The following is a 22,997-nucleotide window of genomic DNA, read 5'->3' on the forward strand; positions in this document are numbered from 1 at the left end:
TATGATATCACATGATTGGAGGCTGGGGCTCCCTCTGCTTTCATGATCTGATCACTTTCCAAGGGTCTCACCTGATACTGCTGTCATTTTAGGGGTGAAGATTTCACATATGAGTTTCAGGGTTGGGGATCATAGACCTCAGTTCCCAGAACTGGAATTTTCCATTCCCATCTCTTGATATTCCCGCTGTTCAAATTGTGCCTACCTGAGCTTCTGGGAAGCCCTTGCCTACTAGAGGCTGTGAAATGCACAGAACAGAGTCGGAACCTTTTGTGGAAGTTGGAAAAGCTTCTAGTACTCACTGATAGCCTTGTTAGTCATGTGGGTTTGTGTCCACACACATTCCTCTGGGAACAGGTTTGTTCCACCTCTTTTTGTCTTTCTGTACAACTCAGGCTGGCCTTGAACACACATCTTCCTCAGCTTCCCAGGTGCTAGGATTACAGGTATATGTCACTAGCTCTGGTAGATTCTCCCCCTCCTCTTCCCCTTCCTCCTCCTTGTCCTCCTTTTTTCCTTTCAATCAACGAAAGGAAGTATATTGCTTTTCTCAAGCAACTTAAGGAAGGACTTTTTTTGGCTCATGCTTTGAGGTTTCCATGTACCGTGGTGGAGAAGCAAAGCTCTGGCGTGGAGTGTACCTTTAGCTGTGGCAGCAGAACATGGGGCAGTTGGGTATATTACATCCACAGTCAGGACGGAGAGATAGATGCTGCTGCTCACCTCACTTTCTCCTCTCTTATTGAGTCTGGGACCCCACCCTATGGGATGATGCTACACACACTGAGGGGTTACTCTGCATAAGTTAAGCCTCTCTGGAAATAAACTCAGACACACCAGAGTTGTGTATTCTAGATAGTCCTAGGTGGCGTGGGATAGAAGGAATCATGCCTTCCATGGAAGTGTTAGTCTGTTTCTGAGTCTGTTCAACTCAGTATTCAGATGGGGGACGGGCTAGATGGCTCAGTGAATAAAGGCACCTGCCACTAAGCCTGATGACCTGACTTTGATCCCGAAGCCCTACATGGTGGAAAGGGAGAAGTGAGTTTCATAAGTTGTCCTCTGACCTCCACATGCATATAGTGACACATGTCTGAAGTAAATAGATGTAATTTTTTAAAAAAGTTGTTTTGTAAAGTTCTGAATGTTTCACTTGTTAACATTTGCTGTTCATATTAGTTTTTTTTCATTGCTATGACAACTACCTGAAAAAGGTGATTTGAGAACAAAAGGGGCAGGCATGATGACATCCCTGCAAGTTCCCAGACTTGGGAGGCAGAGGCAGAATGAACACTACAAGTCTGAGGCCAGCCTGAATTATCTAGGAGGTTCCAGGCCAGCAAGGCTGCACAGAGACACAGCAAGATTGTGTCTCGTGGCTTTGATGGTTAATCTTGATTGGCAACTGGACCAGATCTGGAATCCACTAAGAGGCAAGTGAATTTTTCTTGATTGGGAAGAAATGAGAAGATCCACCCTAAGTGTGGTGACACACTGTGGTGTCGGGCAGAGGGAAAAGCTCTTGCTCTTTAGGCTGCTTGCCTCTGGGCCTCACTGGTGAAGTTACTCAGGTTTCAAGCCATCTACCCTGCCACCACTCTGCTACTGTGTTGTTACGGCCCTTCACTAATATCAGAGGCAAACCTCTTCAGCCTTCGAATGTGAGTGAAAGACCACTGGCTCTCCCAGAATCTTCCAGGCCTTCAGTATTAGGGTTCTGTAGAGAAAAAGAACTAATGGAATATATAGTCATATAAATTCATATATGATTTATTAGAGTGACTTACAGGTGAATCCACCTAACCCAACAATGACAAGGTCTTGATGGAAAGTCGGAGAATCCGGTAGCTATTCAGTCCATGAGGCTGGTGTCTCAGCTGGTCTTCAGTATACCTCAGAATCCCCAAAAAGTAGGCTGTAGTGCCAGTGAGGGAGGGCCTCAGCAGAAGGATAGAAATATGAACATGCCAGGGAGAACAGGGTAAGCAAGAAAAAGCAAAAGTTTCTTTCTTCCATGATCCTTTATAGAGGCTGTCACAAGGTGTGGCCCAGATTTAAGGTGAGTCTTTCATCCTCAAATGATCCAGTTAGCTAAAAATTCCTTCCAGATGTGCTTGAGCTTTTAGTTAATTCCAGATGTAGTCAGGTTGACAGCCAAGAATAGCCATCACGAGTCCATCCCTGGTCATCTTGACATACAATCACCTCTTATACCAAGTGAAAAAGTGAGGTCATGACTATACATAATATGATGTAACTATCTTATTTTTTTAAAAAACATTTATTTATTTTATGTATGTGAGTACACTGTCTACCTCTTCAGGCACACCAGAAGAGGGCAACAATCAATCCCATTATAGATGGCTGTCTTCCATCATGTGGTTGCTAGGAATTGAACTCAGGACCTCTGGAAGAGCAGTCAGTGCTTTTTTTATCACTGAGCCATCTCTCCAGTCCATGATGTAACTATCTTATGTACAATCGTAAACACATTATGTATTTTAGAGCAAGTGGCAATATTCCCTTGAGGGACATTTGTTTAGTATCTCATAACTTAAATACGATAACCACTGATACTATCTTAATTGATGTTACATTACATGATAAGGAAATTGACAAAACACGTATCTGTGCAAACACATTCTTAACACAATATGACAGAAACATTCTATCAATCATGATCCTCACTTCGGCAGTTGGTCTCAGCTGGTATTTATAACTACCTTCCTCCACTACTCTTCTGTATTTCCTCTATCCTCAGTGAGCGTCTCAGCAGTGTTAGTATACATGTATGACAGGCCTATGGCTGATGTTAGGCCTTCAGTGTGTAAACAGGGCTGCCCCCTGACATCTCCTCCCTTCTCTAAGTATAGACGGGCTGTGGCGAATCTAATCTTTCGAAGGCAGGGATAGAACACCTGACCTCCAGTAATTGAAGGGGACCTTGTAATGGCTCCGGTCGAGGTGGAGTTATTCAATTTGGTATTTACACTCAATTTAGCATGCCTCTGGAGGCACACAGTGGAAATGAGTTACAACTTCTTGTTGCTTGCTTGCTTGGGTTTTTGTTTTTTGGGTTTTTTTGTTTTGTTTGTTTTGTTTTTGTTTTGGTACCCAGGACTAACCTTTTTCCTTTGTCTCCTCACGTCTCTAAACATCTCTTTAGTACAGACTGGAATTCAAAGAAGCCGCGCTTTGAAAGCTATTGATTCCTGTGTGTCCCATGGCCATATGAATGTGTGTGTCTCTACATTTCTACATTTCCTTTGTAAATCTGTTTTTCCTCCAACTAAGAATTTCTGGAGCTTGAGAGAAGCCTTTACAAATGGATGGCGGTGAGATCTCATGTGCAAGTAATGCTCAGGAGGATGCCTCCTTTAACTGGGGAAGAAACTTCCAACCTTCAAATGGCTCTGACCAAGGGTGTCCGAAAGGCAAGAGAGATCTGAGCTCAGCCAATGAAAGAAGAGATAGGAGTGGGCGTGGTTTTGTCTTGGCCAAGATCCTCCACCCCTCTGGTTCTTTCCCTTTTCTGAGTTTAGACTCCAGTTTCTGGCCTATAGGGAAGTGCTGAAGAACGGAGCTTCCTCTTCTGCGACCAGGAGGCAGAGCGCGGACTCCTTCCCTGTGTTCCCGCCAGGTCGCCAGGGGGCAGGCTGACCCAGTGTCACGGAAGTCCAGCCCCGAGAATACCGCGCGTGAAAACCCAAGGTTCAAAGTAGGTGCTGTGATCCGCCACTGTGCACCGAAGGGGCCGGGTTCATTGCCCGGTGCTTTTTGCTTTTGATCGCTTCCTGTCCTTCGGTCTGGAAGTCCTGAGTGTTGTTACACTACAGTGTCTGTGGTCCCGGAAAATCCGGGCGGGTCCTGCAGACCATTCAGTCTTGGTTGCCAGTATTGGGCTGGTGAGATCACTAGGCCGGATTGACTGCAGCGCCTTGCGCGCTCCTGCTGGGTTCTGGTTGCACTTTAGTCTATGCCACGTTGCCCACAGCCGGGGCACTCGGTGGTGTTCTTCCTCGGATCTAGGCTAACAGTGGAGCAGGCGTGTGCTCTGTCAAAGTCCCGCTACTTTGAGGAGGACCCCAAGATTTGCAAAGCAAAAGTAAATTGCGGGGGCATTTTCTGTGTCCTCATCTGCCACCTGCCAAGTAAGACCTGTACGGTAAGACAGAGAAATCTGAGAGCATTTGTGATTAGAGTGACTCATATTTCAGACTTTTGGCCATCAGCCAGAATTCGGTATGAGTGCTTTATCGCCCTCAGATTCTCACTGTTACTTTTTGAGGTGGTTATTGGCCCCACCAGAGCTCAGGTGCGGCATGAAAGAGGAAATCTTAGGAAGCTCCTACAGTTTGATAGGCAGGAGACCCCTCTGGGGCCCTTGTCTCCTTTGTGAGTAGAGACAGGATCCAGGAGTGCCTGCACTTGTGACTCCTACTTCCTCTTCACCCCCCAGTTCTCACCACCATCTGCTCCTGACCACCCATCACACAAGAGGTCCAGACCAAAGCAGTGATCTGCTTTGGGAAATAGCCTGGTGTTTTGAAATTGAGCAAGCACGGGGAAACATTGTTGGTGAACCCCCGAGGCTGCAGGAGATACAAATGTAGAAATGGAGCGAGCTAAAGCTACAGTAGTTTAGCTTTGTCTATATGTAGCAGCAGTGGTGTGGTGCTCATAGTCCTTAACAGACTGTGCTTGTTTAAGTGTTTAACTGGATACAGTCACAAAGGATGATATCCAGCTTGCAAGAAGAGAGAGACATCTTAGTTCCAGCTATTAGGGAGGGTGAGAAAGGAGGATCACTTGAGGCCAAGAGCTCAAGGCCAGCATTGGGCAACCTCGGGGGGCAGGGGGAGGGGAGGGGGAAAGAAAGAATGAAAGAGAGAGGGGAAGGGGGAGGGAGGAGGGCAACCAGCCTAGGCAGTAAAGTGTTCTATCAGTTAAATGCTTTTCTTGCCTTGCAATCATGAGGACCTGAATTTTATCCCCAGAACCCAAACAAAAGTAGCCAGATGTTCACTCCTCATAATTCCAGAGCCAGGGAGATAGAGACAGACAGGTCTCTGGTTCTTACTGGCTAGCAAGTCCAACCTAATCTGCAAACTTTAGGGGCTAGTGAGAGACCTTGTCTCAAAAACCAAAGTGGACAGCTCCCAGAACAATACCAGAGGATGTTCTTGGGCCTATACACAGACAGGCAGACAGACAGACAGGCAGGCAGGCAGACAGACAGACAAAAGATGAACAGAAATCATTCTGCTGGCATGTGCATTTGTGTTTTGGCAGATATTCTGTCTTCCTCAGAAGGAATCCACAGCACCTACTACCTGCACAGGCTCAGCCTCTACTCAGGACATGGAAAGTGGCTATGGTGATGGTCTGCAAGGAGAACGCCTCAGAAAACCAGACCAGAAGCAGCCCAAACTCTATGGAGTGGGTGACCCCACGGCCACGTTCTCCTCTGACAGCTCCTGCCTGTCCTCTAGAGGAAGAGTCATCAAATGGTTCTGGGACTTGGCTGAGGAGGGCTACAGGACCTACCACATGGATGAGTATGACGAGGACAAGAACCCCAGTGTGAGTGAAGACCCCTCCCCACTGGGACCCAAGAGCAAACTAACTGCCGTGCAGTTGGCACCCAGCTTGCTCTTGCCAGGTTGGAATTATGATCCTCTGGCCCCAAGATGGCTGTTAATGTCTGCTCTATACACAGTTCATCTCTGAGATGGACTGGTAATGTCTGCTCTGTAAGAGTCAACATTACATGGGACCAGGGATGTGAAATTAACAGTGCTTGTCATATAGTACACTTGCTAAATAGTAGCTGCTGTTATTCATATTATCTGCCTTGATTATCATAATCTATTGTACCTAGTAGTTTGGCAGGTCAAAGAGCTACACAATAACCCTTATTAATGGTTTTGATCTGGTGAGCATCCGCTAGGTATCAGCGACTGTTCTAGGCACTGGTGTCATAGCTGAGATCAAAACTCAGCTCCTGCCCTGTGTATTTATATTTTAGTTGACATAGGCAGAACAAACACACATATAACATTTACTTATAGGAACTGCAGAGAAAATGAAGACAGGGTGAGGGGGACAATGGTGGGCTGGGAAATGCTGCTATTTGACATAAGATGTCAGAAGGAAGGCAACTTTACTCAGGTGACATTAGAACAAACGCTTGGGAAAAAAGCAAGAGAGATTGAGTTAGTTAACCATTGCTGTAACAAACCACTCCAAGCCTCAGCAGCTTAAGTAGCAAACATTTCCCAGTTGCTGGGGTTCAGGACTCCTGGTGGGTGTTTTAGGGCCAGAGGTTTCTGTCACAGTAAGTACCTTGAAATTGATGTTGTAATTGCATCTGAAAGCTTGCCTGGATGCTGGAACATGATCAGGTGAGAGGCTCCATGTCCACATTCACCTATATGGCTCTTGGTGGGCATCTGTTCCGCATGGACCTTTCCCCAGGACTGCTTCAGATATGACAGCTAGCTCCCCCCAGGGCAGATGGTCTAAGACAGGAGAGGAGACTCTGAATACCCAAGATGGAAGCCACATGCTTTTATGACCTAACCTTAGAAGTGATATCCCATCAGTTCTGCATGTTTCTTCCATCAGACGCAGTTGGCAGATTTAGTCTCTATGCAGGGTGCTGTGGTAGAGGCTACCCACCACCAGGAGCCATGTAGCTGCAAGAACAGCTAGGACAAAGGTCCCAGGCTGGATCAGATCAGCAGACAGCAAAGGGACCAAGTGGCCTGCAGTAGAGCCAGTGTGGTGGGTGATGAGTTCAGAAAGGCTTTGGATTTCGTAGGGACTCATGGGACATGGTGACCGGGGAAGGGTATGAAGTGTTCAGGAGAGGAGCAGGATGTATGATGCAGTTTCAGTAAGACATTTTAGACCATATGGAGTCCATATGAAGACCTGATGACAGGCCAGGGAGCGGACAGGAGAGGAGGTGGGAGCTATCTCAGTGATCTGGACAGGAACCTTGGTGGCTTACACTAGGGTCTCAGCCATGGCGCGTGACGAGTGGCTGGTTGAATGTGCTGTGAGGGTAGAGTTGGTAGGACTTGGAGTTGGGTTGTCTGTCTGTCTGTGGAGGAAACGGTTTCCTTCCCGGGGCGGCAAGCACTGCCTCGTATGTGTCTAGCTCCCAGCTCATTCATGTTTAATGGTTTTGTCTTTCCTGCTTCCTTCGCTGCTCACAGAAGGCAGGGGTCAGGAGTCGTGCCCTCCATTAGGATTAACACCTATGGAGAGGCAGCCAGATGTTGTGTCCTGTTAGCTGAGTCCCCTAGGGAACCATTTATATTGGCATGGGGGCTGTCCACTGAACACCCCCACTCTTGTTTTGTTCCCAGCAGCATGTGATTTATAATTTTTTGGAGAGACATTGTGGTGTCTTGGGCACATATCTGCCTTTAGGGAGCTAGCTATCAGCAGGGAGCTGTACCCTGATCCATGGGGCATGGGACAGAAATTGAATGGTTTTCTAAGGGCAGGAGAGTGCTGGAAAGAAATGTGAGACTCTAAGAAGCAAAGAGTCCTTCTAAGCAGAGCATTGGGAAGGCTTCTTGCCAGAGATGGTATTTGGATGGTGTTGGAAGTGGGGGATGGGAGCTTGAAACCTAGTGAGTGCCCAGCTTGAACAAAGACAAGGAGGGCTGGTGGGAGGGTGGAAGCGTGGGTGATGCCCACTCTGTTGTCTGCGCTCCTCAGGCTCCTTGCTGGCAGTGCTTTGTCATGCTTGCCCTGCCTCTACCCTCTGTCTGCAGGGCATCATTAACTTGGGCACCAGTGAAAACAAACTCTGCTTTGACCTTCTGTCCTGGCGGGTGAGTATGGGGGCTGGGCATCACCAGCTCCAGGTAAGTGGGTGCAAGGGTTGGCATCACCAGCTCCAGGAGAGTGAGCCCAGGGCTGACATCACCAGCTCCAGGAGAGTGAGCCCAGGGCTGACATCACCAGCTCCAGGAGAGTGAGCTCAGGGCTGACATCACCAGCTCCAGGGGTTTCTTGAATCCTTTGCCACAGTAGCTTGCTGCCTGCCCCAGAGGCCCTGACTTAAGAGCTGAGGAGCATGGATTGCAGGTCTGCTTTGGGAACAACTTTACTCTCCTATCCCCTCTCTTCCCTTCTCCTCCCTCACCTTCCCTATATAGTCTACCAACAGAACTATATCCATTCTTGGTTTTTAATTTTACTTTTCTTCAATGGAGATTGAACCTAGCATTTACACAGTCTAGGCAAGCTAAACTACACCCTCTGCCTTCTTAACTTTTTATTTTGAGACAAGGTCTAAGTTACTCAAGCTAATCTTGAACGTATTCTATAGTCTGGGCAGGTCTTGGATTTGCAAGGCCTCCTACTTTAGCCTCCAGTGTAGCTGGGTGCACTACCAGGCTTGGCTTCTATGGCTCTTTCTAATCCAGCTTGCAAAACTTCTTAATATTTCATCAGATTTCTTAAAATTTCATTAGATATCCCAACTCTCCAAAAATCAAAAAACTAAATTAACTAAAATTAGTTTTAGTAATATTTCAGTTACCTAATATATCTAAAACATGACCATTTTTTGGCTGGTAATAAATTTACAATTATTGATATCTATTAAGACTTGATTTTACAAAGTCTTTACAGTTCAGATTAGCCACCTGGTAAGTGCCCAGTAGCCACAGAATACCAGTGGTTTCCATGTTGGACCAGCTCTAAGGGGTGACAGAAGGGAGGGGAGTGGTTGGGCCCAGCCATGGAGAAGTAGACAATTCCAATTCTTCTGGCCCCCTGCCAAGGACACTACATCACTGCCTCTCTTTGACATTGTAGCCACGATGCTCTACTAATTAGCGCCACTAATTTAGTACCAGGATGGCCTACAAGGGATGGCCTGAAATTTGCCACCACATACAAAGGGTGAAATTGAGCTGAGCCTGCAGGAGACGGTGCCTGAGTCCAAGTAGGATCCCAGGCCAAGTTGATGTCACCCAACTCTGGAACCTCCTGTGACCCCTGGGAAGGCTGAGCAGCACAACTTCCCACCCCTTCTTCTGCACCCACCCCTCTGGTTTTTGTTGTGTAGAGAGTTAGAGGCAAAAGTTCTGGATATCGTTTCAGTTCTGCTACTTGCCAGCTGGTTGGCCCTACCTTCACTTTGTGATCCTTGGTTTGCTTATCTGTGAAATGGGCCTGGGGATGCTGTCCTGCACTCTTTTCACAGTGTCTCTGAGAAACTGGAGAAACCCCAGCTGATGAAGGCCATAGTGCTGTGTGGGTGCAGGTGACAGTGCTGGCCGTCAACCTTGCTCTTTTTCCTGTGTCCCCAGCTGACACAGAATGACATGTTTCATGTGGAACCATCTCTGCTGCAGTACCCTGACTGGAGAGGACATCTGTTGTAAGTAGTTGCCTGAGGCCAGTGGGTCCCAACATGGGACATGTATGTCCCCAGGGAGGTAGAGTAGAGCTGGGACACATTTCTGGTCGATGTAACAGGAAGAAGGGTCTACTGGCTAATGGCAGGAGCACCTCAACAAAGAATTGTTCTGTCCACAACATCAGTAGAGACTAAGTGAAGAAGCTAGCCACAGGCTGAGAACATAGCTGTGGAGATCTGGCTACCGTGGGCTGGTCTGTCAGCCTCTACTCCAGCTCAGAGCTCCCAGCTTGATTCCCATGACCCTAAATCTGTGATAAGTGAGGAGACCATTTTTGCTTTTCCAGTAGCTTTAGAGATGACAAGGGAGCTGACTGGGGCCCACTCTCAATGGTTTGATGGGTCAGGGAGTGGTACCAGTTCTTCTGGCCCCTTGCCAAGGACACTACATCATTGGCTGTCTTTGACCTTGTAGCTACGATGCTCAAGATGTGTTCCAAAGCTCACATTCTTAGAATAAGATCATCAATATGGTGAGCTCTGGGGCAGACCACTGGGCTTGAGTAAGGACTCTGCCACCTGCTAGCAAGGAAGTCAATTCCTTCAAATTCCCTCACTTTCCTTATTCATAGAATGGGAGTGATAGTAATCACAGCCACCATGGAGCAGTCTCTGAATGACATTTGTGTGACGTTGAAGCTCAGTAAGAGCCATGGTAACAGTTCCTGTTACAATAATGTTGATTATCATCATTATCAGCTAGATTATGTAGTGTTAGTTTCATCCCGGAAGTCTCCTGATTAGGTGAGGTTGGGTGACCAAGACCCAGAATGCTTTGTGGCTGGAAGGGGGGGTATACTGGAGTGGAAATAAATGTCTGCCACTTTGGGAAGGTAGGATTGAGCAGCTGCAGCCAGCCACCTGCAGGTTCCCAGAGGGGCTCTGGAATACACTGGGCTGAGGATGCTCTGACATAGCGTATTTTGTTGGTCTGTTCTTCTAGCCTCCGGGAAGAAGTGGCAAGGTTCTTATCTTTCTACTGTAAGAGCCCAGCACCCCTCAAACCAGAGAATGTGAGTCATGCCTTTCCTAGAGGTGAGGGGTGTCAGGAAGGGCACTTGGGGTCTGCTCACTTAGTTTTGCTTCCCAATCCCACTGTGCTGTGGTCCTCTTGACTCCCCACCTTTGAGGGAGATCGTCAGAGTGACCGGTCCCATCTCTTGTTCACTTGATCAAGAGCAGGTACCCAGAAATCAGCTTGGCTGGGAACCAGTGGACCTCTGTCAGGATGGGTCCCCAGGGCACTTTTTGTGATCCTTGTTCTTCTGTGTCCCCTGACAGAGGCATTCTTGTCTCCTGTCACTCCCAGGTAGTTGTTCTGAATGGCTGTGCCTCTCTCTTTTCTGCGCTGGCCACAGTGCTGTGTGAGGCAGGGGGTAAGTGGACTCCATGTTCTACTCTCAGCTTTTGACCAGGGCTGTGCTGGGCTGTCACCACAGTAGTCTGGCTGAGGTGCTGAGGGTGGAGCCCAGGGCTTCTGTATGCAAGGCAAGCCCTCTACCTACTGAGCTACACCCCTGGTCTTAGGAATTTTGAACTATGACAAATTCTCTGGCTAGTGCTGTGTAACGGGGTATTTTCTTACAATGCCGGGCAGTGGCAGTGAGCTCCCCCACTCTACCTGCAAGCAGCCATGAGATTTTGAGTCAATACCAATACTCTGCCCTTTTACAGGCTGCTAGGATATTCAGGAGGTTGGTGGGTCAAATACATTTATATATATTTTTACCTTATAGTGGATTAGTCTGGATGTGACCTGTTATAAGTGAAGGAACATCTATATTAGAAAAAGCCTAATCTTGGGGATGCAAGCTTTAAGGTTTTGGGAGTTGAGAGCAAGAATATGCTTCCAAATGTTTCCCAGAGTATAGTGGAGGCTAGGAAGGGTGGTGGGGCACTGGGTCTGTAGTATTTAAGCCAGAGGCCAATAGGCTGTCTACTCCTGCTCCCAGAGGCTCTCTTGATTCCCACACCTTACTACGGAGCCATCACCCAGCACATCTATCTCTATGGCAGCATCCGACTAGCCTATGTCTACCTGGACAGCAAGGTAAGAGTGCCTGCATCCGAGTTCTTGCATTTGAGTTTTCCTGTAGGCAAGGGTTTCCTGGTTCTGAGTCTGTGGGTGGGTGTGAAGGGAGCCTATGTTAGGGGCTTTGGGGATGCTGTGAAATGGCAGTGGAGCCTTCTGTTGTTGCATGGACACCTCTGCCTGGGTTCTCTGGAAGCTCCAAGCCACAGTCTCTAAGATCCTAGATTCATGGAGAAGCCAAGGACCAGCCCCATAAAAGAGAGGGTGGAAAGAGGGGAAGCTTAGACCTTGGAAGTCCTGAGAGCCAATCAGAGAAGGCTTACTGCCTCTTCCAGAAACCTAAGAGCTAAGAGTGGGGTGGAAGGCAGGAAGGGGAAGCAGCCCTTCCTGTTTTTCAGAGACTGTGCTCAAGAGGCTGGAGATGGTAGGGAAAGAGAGTCCCAACAGCTCAGGTTTGGGGTTGGGGCCATGTCACTGAATTTGGCTCCTGACTTTCTTTGGTGGGTCTTCCCCCAGGTAACTGGACTGAATACACGTCCCTTCCAGCTCACCGTAGAGAAGCTGGAGATGGCCCTGCAAGGAGTTAATTCTGAGGTTGGAGATTCAATCAAATCCAGGACTGGGAATGGGTGGGTTTCATCAGGGGCTAGACCCTTCATCTCTTGGAAATTGGGCTTGTAACATTCATAGGGACATATGGGGAGGAATTATGGAACCTTCCTGGGAGTGGGGGTCAGGCAGAATCCTGTATCTATGGATGCAGGTTCCCATTAGAAAAAAAGACCTTGAAACCACAGAGTACAGAGAACTAAGAAAGGTCATTAGAAACTTCCCCCTCACAATAGAGGGTAGCAGGAGGTGGTGGGATAGGATCATAATTCATTTTATATATGCATGAAAACATTTAGATCAAAGCCCATTAGTGTTTTTAACGAATATATGTGCCTTGGTTACTGTTCTGTTGCTGTGAAGAACACCTTGACCAGGATAACTCATAAAATAAAGCATTTAATTGGGATTTGCTTACAGTTTTAGAGGGTTAGTCCATTACCATCATGGCAGGAAGCAGACAGGCATGGCACTGGAGAAGTAGCTGAGAGCTTTTCATTCTGGACTGCAGAGAGACACTGAGCTATTGAAGACTCAAAACCCACCCAGAGTAACACACCTCCTCCAATAAGGCCACGCCTCCCCCATCCTTCCCAAACAGTTCCACTAAAGACCAAGCATTCAAACATATGAGCCTATGGTGGGAGTGGGGAGTCTAATTCAAACCGGCACCAGTATGCTAATTAAAAAGAACACTCCACCTACTCTAGTCCTTTGTTTCTGCTTCAGGGTCAAATGTGGATTGTGGGAGTTTAAAGTTTAGTGAGTCTCTCTGGCAAATTGAGAGGTGATCCTGCTTCTTTTGAGGGGCTTCTTAAGAAAGGCAGAGACCTAAGTTCCTGCGCTTGCCTCCGCCCATGTTCAGCATCTGTGCACTTCACTGCATTTACCGTTGTCAAGTGCTCAGTGCAGGAGCTGTGAAAGTTCTCAACTCCCACTTACAATTCCTCCGACACAAGCAGCCTCTCTGCCAGCAGCTGGCATGCTTCCCTGCTCCCTGCCTGCTTTCTTTCCATAGCAGGGACGGCACGAGCAGATGTAATTCTGTGTCCTACTCATTCGCTTATTGTTGGGTCAAGAGTGTGCTCCTGCCATGCTTCCTTGGGCAGCTACCAGCCTCATCCAGTGAGACTGTAAGGCTCTGGAGTGTGTGTGTGTGTGGGGACACTGAAACACCCCTGGATGGTTTCAGGGTGTCAAGGTCAAAGGCCTCATCCTCATCAACCCTCAAAATCCTCTGGGTGATGTCTACTCCCCTGAAGAGCTGCAGGAATTCCTGGGGTTTGCCATGAGGTGAGTGCTCCCTACCCCACAAAGTGGACAGAGTTCTGATGTGGCCTGGGGCAAGTCCTTAGCCCACTGTGGGCTACTACCTGCTGTGGTGTCTGTCTTCTTAAAACACCAGCTGTCATTCTCTAGGGCCAGGCACCATGCTGAACACTTTATTATTTATGCATTTACATATTTATTTACTTATTTATATGTTTATCTGTGTTCATGTGTGTGCAAATGTAGAAGATAGCAGTCATTCCTCAGATGCTTTGTTTTTGAGAAAGGGTTTCGCTGGTCTAGAGTTTGTCAAGTGTGAGAGGCTATCTGGCCAGTGAACCCCAGGGCTCTGGGTATCACATTTGGGCCTTCGTGTTTGCAAGGCAGTACTATACTGACCGGGCCATCTTCCCAGCTGAGCGCTTTCTGTGTTGTATCTGTGGTTCTCCTCACAGCAGTCCCATGAAAAATGAACACTTTATCATCTCTGCTTGACAGAGCCTCAGAGTGGTCCAGTCAGGAGTGTGTACAGAGATGAATCTGAGTCTATTTGTCTCCAGCCTACCATGCAGAACCCCAAGAGTCCTCTGCTTTATGTGTGCAGCCTCCCATTTGTAAACATATAGACCAAAGTGGGGTATTCCTGGGCTACACTGTGGTCCCTGGGTTTCTGACATACTGCTACTCAACAGTGAGTGACATAGTTTGGCTCTCTCCTTCCCACTACCTACCCACTCCAGGCACAAGCTACATGTGATCATGGATGAGGTTTACATGCTGTCGGTGTTTGAAGAGTCTCTTAGGTACCGCAGTGTTCTCAGCCTGGAAAGGTGAGGCTTCCACTGTAGCTGAGTCTACCAGTCCCTGGACTGTCTCACAGTTTCCCAGCCTCTATCTGGGTCAACCCACAGGGGATGGCCTGCTCCAAGGTAGTTCTATTAATCTCTACTTGATCTCACTGGTCCTCAGGCTAGGGGCAACTAGGTAGAGCAGGCCTTCAGATTATTTTATGGCATTCCCAAGAGCTCCAAGGGGAGGCAGGAGGCAGGACTTGGCATTCTTTGAAGGGATATTTGGCATATGGAAAATCAAACTCCTGTTTCCTTCGTATTTAGAGTGTCTCCATTTTCATCCACCCATCAGTCTTTCTGTCTGTCCATCCATCTACTCATCTATTCATCTGTCCCCTCACCCACTTTGTCCATACATCCCTTCATCTACCCATCCATCCTTTTATCTATATTTCTAGGTAGATGAAGGTCTCAGCAGCTAAGGACACAGGTAGCAATTTCAATGATAGGCACAAGAATGCTGAAAGGGAGGTGGTGAGGAGCTGTGGGAAGGTCTATTTGAGGCACTCGTTGGCCTGGATTCCTGGGTTGGCTAGGGAAACCCTTTGAGGAAATGGAGCTGGAGCTAAATTCCAGCTCAGATGTCAGGTCCGATGGTTTCTCACACAGCTCTACCACAGACATAGAACCAGTGAGCTCGGCTGTGTTCTCATGTAATGTTATTTATAGACACAGGCAGCAGGCTGGCTGCTGACCCATTCTGAGGGAAGCATGAGAGTTGGTGGTTCAAAGGCATGAGACCCAATTCCATCCATCCATCCATCCATCCATCCATCCATCCATCCATCCATGCACAGATCTGAGATCTGCTAGCTCCGGGTTACTCTGTCTCTCTCCATGCTCTCTTCTCTGTAGGCTGCCTGACCCCCAGAGGACACACGTGATGTGGGCCACCAGCAAGGTGAGTTCCTGCCTAACCTGGGTGGGAGGGAGTGGAATCGGTTTCTTCTGTAAGGACTGGCCATGGCCTAGTATGATTCCTCTTGTAGGACTTCGGGATGTCTGGCCTTCGCTTCGGTGTACTGTACACGGAAAACCAGCACGTGGCTACTGCTGTGGCCTCCCTCTGCCGCTATCATGGCCTCAGTGGCCTGGTCCAACACCAGATGGCACAGCTGCTCCGAGACCATGGTGACCATGGGTTTGGGACTTGAAAGAGGAGTGGGGTTGGCATGCACATAGGGCTTGTTGGGGCTCATGGGTGCCTCCCCTGTGGAGGAACTTAGGTGATGTCTGAGGGTCATTTCTGGGTCCAGACTGTACTCAGTTGCTTGCTTCCTGCCTATGTAGCACATTTCTTCACCTCCCCGAGCCTCAGAGTCCTCACCTGTAGAATGGGGCTGATAACAGTGCTAGTCTTGTAGGCTGAATGTGATCTGTCATCTGGTTAGAACCATCCATGGCATAAAACGGGTGCTTGGCTAATGTGAGCTCACAGGCTGGGTGCAGTGCTATGCATCTGTACTCCCAGCTACTTGGGAAGCTGAAGCAAGGGGGATGCTTTATGGTCAGGAGATCCAGGAGAGCCTGGGCAACATCCACCTAAAAAAAATGAACTTATGATTATTAGCTTTGAGCACTTTGAAAAGAGATCAGGGGTTATTGAGAAAAGGCCGGGATGGAGCGCTCTCTGTCTGATCTCTGTCTCTGAGTCCTGTGCTGTCTCTGCCTCCAGCCACGGGTTTAGATAGTGAAGCTTTCCTGTAATTATTGTTGTTCACTCAGTCTTTCAGATGTTCTTTTTGTCCATTTCACTCCCTCCCTAGGGCTCTGAGAAGAATTTCTATACAGTTCCCCATCATTTTACAGATGGGGAAGACCAGATGCTGAACACCCAATCTAATAGCGTAAAGTTTTGTAGAAACAGTGACAAGACCTCATGTTGGTAAGGGAGGTGAGCTAGGACACTCGCTCTTACATTACTGATGTGGTCAGAAGGTATTTCAGCCACAGTGAAAAACAATCCCTTAGTTTCCTATAAACACACTTATCAAAGGACCCGGGAGGCAGTCAGAGCGCCACATGTGGAGCCTCTGTGTGAATGAGCTGCTTCTTTCATAACCGCCCTCCCGCCACACAGACACGTTGATACACAGTGTCCCATCCACATTGATCCAATAAAACCCATGGCAGTGTGGATTTCTCCCCGAGACACTGTACTGACAAGGGAAGCTAGGAGCTTACGTGTCACATGAGGCTAATTTTGCTGACATTTAGGAATGAACAAAACTATCACGATAGCATATCAATCACGGGAAGGGATATAAGTCTAAATAGCATGAGGATAATCTTTTGGGGTCACTCAGAATCCTGATTCTGTGTCATAATTCATTCAGCCGTCCACCCCCCCCCCCGCCGCGCCCCCCCCCCCCCAACTTGGTCTGTAAGTTGATGAAGATCAGGGAGGGAGCTGAAGTCAGAGGTCTGCCTTCCCAGTCTTGCCAGAGGTCCCTCTGGGAGCAGGACCTTGGTCTGTGTGGTTCGAAGTATCACTTTATAACTGCAGGCACCTTTGGCTTGGCTCCCATCCTGAGGGACTTTATCCTCTGTGCTCCTGAATGTGGTCCTGGACCTGGAGCTCTCAATGGCATACCTGGATCAAAGGCACTTTATACTGAACACTGAACTCCCAGCCCTTCCAGCCCATGACTCAGTAAGCCATGGGAGAAGACAAGCACTTCCATAGAGCTGGCTGCCACGCCCTTTCATCGATTAGCATTTAGATGAATGCAATGGTGTGAAAATGCATGGGGGTTTTGTATTCTTACTTCCCTTCCATTTAGACTGGATCAGCCAGGTGTACCTGCCAGAAAACCATGCCAGGCTCAAGGCTGCCCACACCTATGTCTCAGAGGAACTCAGAGCCCTGGGGATCCCCTTTGTGAGTCGTGGGGCAGGCTTCTTCATCTGGGTTGACTTGAGAAAGGTAAATCGGGTTGAAGTGTGGGTGCCAAAAACTGCCGAGAGCCTCCACCTGTCAGGAGAAGGCATTGGAGGGTCTCCTGTGTTCTGAACTTCTTCCATCCTCCCAGTACCTGCGCGAAGGCACCTTTGAGGAGGAGGTGTTACTCTGGCGCCAATTTTTGGACAATAAGGTGCTGCTGTCCTCTGGTAAGACCTTTGAGTGCAAAGAACCCGGCTGGTTCCGCGTGGTCTTCTCGGACAAGGAGAACCGGCTCCGGCTGGGTGAGCAGTCTCCTTCCCCAACCTCCCTACAGCATCCTCTGGGGCCCCTGCTTTTGACCCTAGTAGCTCCCTTGCTGACAGCTCCTCCCTTCTTCTCAGGAATGCAAAGGATGCGGCAGGTGCTTGAAGGACAATCTAAAGTGGTAGAAGATGCCTCTCCCTGTCACGCTCAGGAGCCACATAGCTAGCTGAGATGAGCTGGCCATTCCTTCTCAAGAAGCCACTGTGAGCAGGCCTTGTAGGGCTACGGGAGATTGAGTGTGGATGCCGTCTGTCAGTGGGATTCACGACTTGGCTTTGTCCTTGAAGGACTGTTTCCTGCCCTCTGCTGGCAGTGGTAGACTGTTTAAACTGATACTCATCTCGGGCTGTTGCTGTGCCGAATTCAACAGGATCAGGATCAGCGGGATGACTGTTGTGAATAGTGTACAGTCTGGGGAGTCGTGACTGCTCCTAATCACAGCTCCTTCCTAGGACACAAGAGTAAAAAAACAACTGTTCATTCTCCGTGATGGTGCCTTCCTGCCTCTTTCTTGTTGCCAGGGAAACAAGCCAGAGGATCAGCACGTGCGCGAGCACAGACACACACACACACACACACACACACACACACAAAGTCATAAAAAGGAGTTTCATGTGTACTGTTTATTTGTGCATTGCTTTCTGCAGTTGACTTGGTTGGTTTGTAGATTGCCTATATTTCTGTTTTGTGTTTTTCTGTCATTAGTTTACTTTTCTCCCTTTTCTTAGACTTTTCTGGATTTCCCCTCTTCATCTTCTACTCATTTGTACCATATGCTGTATTTTCCTGCTGGCTGTTATCCTAGAATATAACACCTATAAACAACGAGGAAAGTGTGCCTCAGCTTTCCCTATAGCAATGGGAGACAGTGTATTTATTCCTGATCATCCCTGGCTGGGTTTGTGGTCAGTGTTCACTTGTGCCTTTCAGTTTTGACCCTGCAAAGTCTTGTTTTACACAGGTGACATTTGCTTCAGTTGATCACAGAGTCATCCTGAGTATCCACTGGGAGCCACGTGTCTTCTGTCTGTTGTGCAGCTCCTGGGGTGGGATAGTGGAGTCGGCTAGAGACAGACTTTCAACCCCTGCTTGTCTAAGGATGTCCATTTGCTCCCTTTTTGGAACATAACTTTACTAGTTATAGAATTCTGGGGTCAGTGGTTATTTTCTGATTTCCTCTGTTCATGTTGCATCTGTGACTCCTTCTAAGACAACCTGTTGCCTCACTCCTGTTCCAGTTTCTCCATGCCTTTAAAGGACGGTATCAGGCTGGCAAGATGGCTCAGCAGTTAAGAGCACCGGGTGCTCTAACAGAGGCGCTGAGTTCAGTTCCCAGAAACCACATGGTGGCTCACAACCATCTATAATGCGATCTGATGCCCTCTTCTGACATGCACCACATATACACACAAAACACTCATACACAAATTTAAAAAAAGACATTTATCATTGGTGACATATAGTGTCATCGCTATGTGTGAAGATACTGAATTGTCTCATTATCTCATTTCATGTGCACTGTGATTCTTGGATATGTGGCTTTCTTCATCAGTTCTGGAACATTTACAGCCTTTACTAGCAAACATTGCCTTTTCCCCTGTTCTCCCTCTGTCTGGATTACTTTTCTATTGCTGAGACAAAACATGATGACCAAAGCAACTTCTAAAAGAGAGCGTTTGGTTGGCCTTACAGTTCCAGAGTGTTGTAGTGCATGATGGAGGAGCAAAGGCACGAGAGCAGGAGAAGCTGCGAGCGCACATCTTGATCCACGAGTAGGAGGCAGAAAGAGGGCCAACAGGGAGAGCCCTCCTGAATGACACGCCTCCTCTGCTAAGACCAAATCCTTCCCAAGCAGCTCCACTCACTGGGGACCAAGCATACAACCACAGGAACATATGGGGGTCATTCTCATTTAAATGACCACATAGTCTGGAGTCCTATTTGACCACGTGATAGACTGGCTGCCTCTGAATCTCTTACTGCCCTTTTCATATTTTCCTTCCCTTTTGCTCTGAGTAACCTTCTTTGCACTTTTTATGCAATTTAATAATCCATTCTCTAGCTAGCTATAACCTGCTTTAATCTTTCAATTTTATGTTTTAGAAAAATGTATCTTTCCCCACACAAAGTGGTAAAAAGTTATTGTTTATAATATTTTTAATTACTGAAACATGGTTGCTTTGTGTGTTGTATACAGTTATCTCTGTGTCCATCGATGACTGGGCCACGACCACTTCGGGAATGCTAAAATCTGCAGATGCCCAAGTTCTGTATAAAAATAGCTTCATCTTTGTGTATAACTTAGGTGCATTCCTCTGTAGACTATTTTATTCATTTAGCTTTTAAGATAGGAGTCTTGCTGTGGAGCCCCTCACCTCCAGTTTTTCGATGTTTTAAAAAAGACATTTTTTTCCATTGATAATCTGTAGAGTGCCCGTTGCATGTCAAGGCACTTGATTTTATTTATTTCACTTTATATACAGTGCATACCCAGGCTACCTCCAACTCAAGGGGAACCTTCCCCAGCCTCCCTGTAGATGAAAATCATCTCTAGATTGCATGTAATATAAGTATAACAAAAACTACTTTGTGGGCAGCTGTGAGTATCAGAACTACAAACTCTAGTGAATCTTGTAGCTAATGTTTAGGGAATTACTATTACAAAAGATGTTCAGAGTGTCCATGCATTTACAAAACTTCTAATAGCACAGATTCTAACCTTTCTTGCTTCTCATCACCTGTGTGGTTTATGTACCCAGAAATGCAGCTGCACCATTTTAACTGTGCTGTGTTGGTAGGATGCTTGTTTTTTCTGTGCTTGCTTCTTTATACAGGCTTTTGATACAGACAGGATTCCTCCCCACCCTCCACCTTTTTCTGGGTTCTCTTCATCTGTCAAAATTGTAAATATTCTCCAGGACAACAAAAGCACCCCACCCATGGAAAACAAGAGTTTTACTATATTGCCTAAGCAAACTCACCATCCCCCTGCCTCAGCCTCCCAAATGCTAGGACTACAGGAGTGAACCACCACATCAGGCTTGAGATGTTAACTCTTGCCTGACCTTAGATCTTTTCTATTGCATGTGGCCTCTTTCTTCTTGAGTCTGAGGCATTATATTTACATCCTTCCCTGCTTCTCACTCTCTGCTTTATGTAACTTCATTTGTACATTTGTCTTACTCCTAGTTAGTGCTTTCGTGAACCTGCCCCCTTTAATCACTTAACAAGCACTGAACACTTGTCATATCCCAGGCACTATGCAAGCTTAAGGCTATAAAATGTGAGCAAGATAGGCAAGGACTTCCAAAGTCCATGCTTAACACAATTCTGCACCACAGTAAACTTTCACTCAATGCTAGCATGTATAAAACATTAAAACATGTTTAAAGACACACACAAATACGAAGGAAACAGATAAGAAATAAGACAAAATCTCCCAGTGCAGATAGCTACTGTTGACCTGCTTTTAAGAAGTAAAACCTTGGGTTGGAGTTATGGCTCAGTGGTTAAGAGCACTTGCTGCTCTTGTAGAGGACCAGAGTTTGATTCCTAGCACCAACAGGCAGTTTATAACTCCCTGTAACTCCAGGAGACTCAATGCCATCTTCTGGCATGCACTTTCATGCAATTCTCTCACACAGAGAGACCAATATGCAATAATAATAATAATAATAATAATAAACCTTAAAATTTTTGTTTTTAAAAAGATACAAGCCAGTGTTCCATGGAATGCCAGAAATTTGGCTGTGGTACCATTGGCCAATGGTTCTAATGTCACCCATCCAATTCTCAAATGAGTGTATATAGTGAGTTCAGTAGCACGCGCGCGCGTGTGTGTGTGTGTGTGTGTGTGTGTGTGTGTGTATTTGAGGGAGAGAGCCACATTCTGTTAGATATAGGAAAAGGAATTTGGTCAGAATCTTCTGTCCCTAGATTTTTTCTCGTTCCAATCTCTCTAGGTCTAAAACAAGGAAACATTAACCCCCAAATACTGGAATCTTTGCTGGTGAGCAAAGTCTTCGCATCCAGGCAGTAATCTCTGTGGGTATTTAAGCTGTAAGTAACAATGTCCGCTAAGTGGCGCTAAAGTACAATCGGGACCAAAATGTATTCGCATCTCATGGACAAAAGAACTACAGCCAGCAGTGGCAAGCTGGACTAGCCATTTCAGTAACTGTCACTCAGCTTTTTGCTGCCTTGTGACGGATGCCACTATGTATGCGATAATTTCTGCTGCTCCAGTTACTTCCACAATTTTTATAACTGCTTCTTGGATTTTTTTTCCAGAAAAATATTATACTTAGACCTGGACACAAGCATCTGTTCACACATCACACATTTTGTTTCTTCTGATTTTACAGAAGCACATTTTACCTAAAAGTGATTTTTATTACCCCTTTTTAAGGGACCCTGGCTTCTCATTAGCCTGTCTTGGAGATATTACCTTGCTGACTGGTATGACGACTCTTCCTCCTGTTGTTCCCTAATCCTACAGTCTACTTTCGTTGCTCCCCAGTGTCTTGCTTGCTATTATTAGAAACAGTGCAGTGAATGTTTCAATAACTGGTGAGTCTTTCTGCAGGATAAACTACAAAGAAGGTTGGTTGGAATTGCAGGTCTAGGGCGGTTTTTATACCTTGATAAGACACTGTCAAATTACCCTGAAGGCTTAACAATGCTTTGCAGAGTTGGAGATAGTCTCATTATATAGCCTAGGCTAGCCTGGAACTAGTGAGTGATCATCCTGCTGTGATGAGATTACCGATATAAGCCACCACGCCTGACCCAAATGCTTGCGTTTTTTGACAGTTTTATCCGGGAGCTTGGTGCGCCTGGCTGTCCCTCTGCCTCTGCACCGGGACGGGGTTGCTCACGTGCGCTGACTCCTCCTGTCCAGCAGGGGGCGCGGCGCTACCGCTCCGCATGCGCAGTGCGCGCTGTGTCAGCCGCAGGGAACCGGAGGCCGGTGTAGCTTTCCCCTGCTGGCTCCGGCGTACCTGGCGGCGGCCTCCCGTTACCGCGCTATCCGACACGGCCGTGGCTCGCGGCCCGCGTCAAGAGCTGGTGACGGAGCGCGGGGCCGAGCGGGAGGCGGCCGGTTCCGAGGTGAGCGCGGCGCGCGGGCAGCCGGGTGGGCCTCCGGGCTGGGCCTCTGGGAGCCCGGGGGCTGCAGGAGCACCGCGCACTGCACCGCGGCCCCATCTGTACCTGTGCCCCGTCCCCGGGCCCGCCCTCCTGTCCAGGACCTCTGCTTCCTGCTGCAGTCGGGCGTTGCGGGACCTGGGTCCTCTCAGGGAGGCCTTGCACTTTGGCTCTCCAGGACCAGTGGCGTCCAATGCAAGTCCTGAGTGGGTGGGACGCGGTGGGGTCGGTGGCTCAGGAACCACTGACTCTGAGCGTTGGGAGATGCGTTGCCGATGGTGGGAACAGTGTCCAGTTTTGAGAGTCAAATAATGGCTTGGTGTCACTTATCAAGTGCCAATCTAGAAGGGCCCAATCACTTAGCGACTGTGGATGTTGTCTCGAGGCTGGGGCATGTCCATTTCAAGTTTTTAAAGTCAGCCATACGTTCTAAGT

At 47.7% G+C, this 22,997-nt stretch overlaps 2 protein-coding genes across 11 annotated transcripts in view; both read left to right on the forward strand.

The window, feature by feature from the left end:
- The first annotated feature begins 3,552 nt into the window (after positions 1-3,552).
- Positions 3,553-17,907, forward strand: Accs (1-aminocyclopropane-1-carboxylate synthase homolog (inactive)). 8 transcript variants are annotated; one of them, XM_028778594.1, is made up of 15 exons: positions 3,553-3,718; positions 5,293-5,583; positions 7,791-7,850; positions 9,339-9,409; positions 10,392-10,461; positions 10,758-10,824; positions 11,401-11,498; positions 11,997-12,074; positions 13,282-13,382; positions 14,099-14,188; positions 15,065-15,110; positions 15,199-15,340; positions 16,993-17,135; positions 17,242-17,395; positions 17,495-17,907. In XM_028778594.1, exons 2-15 carry the CDS (start codon positions 5,362-5,364, stop codon positions 17,581-17,583), a joined length of 1,431 nt encoding a protein of 476 aa, XP_028634427.1. In that variant the 5' UTR covers positions 3,553-3,718; positions 5,293-5,361; the 3' UTR covers positions 17,584-17,907. The 8 variants fall into 8 exon arrangements, with proteins under 8 accessions (XP_028634427.1, XP_028634429.1, XP_028634434.1 ...); XM_028778595.1 differs by lacking the exon at positions 3,553-3,718 and adding an exon at positions 4,005-4,151; XM_028778596.1 differs by lacking the exon at positions 7,791-7,850.
- A 4,448-nt stretch (positions 17,908-22,355) lies between these two features.
- Ext2 (exostosin glycosyltransferase 2) overlaps positions 22,356-22,997 on the forward strand; it is a 124,808-nt gene continuing 124,166 nt past the window's right edge. For 2 of the 3 annotated variants that reach the window (XM_028778511.1, XM_028778512.1), the window contains exon 1: positions 22,456-22,526. The gene's annotated coding sequence lies outside the window, so the exon portion shown is untranslated. Of the gene's footprint in view, positions 22,527-22,997 lie in introns of all 3 variants that reach the window. The other variant, XM_028778510.1, reaches the window with a different exon arrangement.

Source organism: Grammomys surdaster, unplaced genomic scaffold (assembly GCF_004785775.1).
Source record: "Grammomys surdaster isolate TR1022 unplaced genomic scaffold, NIH_TR_1.0 338, whole genome shotgun sequence".
Taxonomy (NCBI): domain Eukaryota; kingdom Metazoa; phylum Chordata; class Mammalia; order Rodentia; family Muridae; genus Grammomys; species Grammomys surdaster.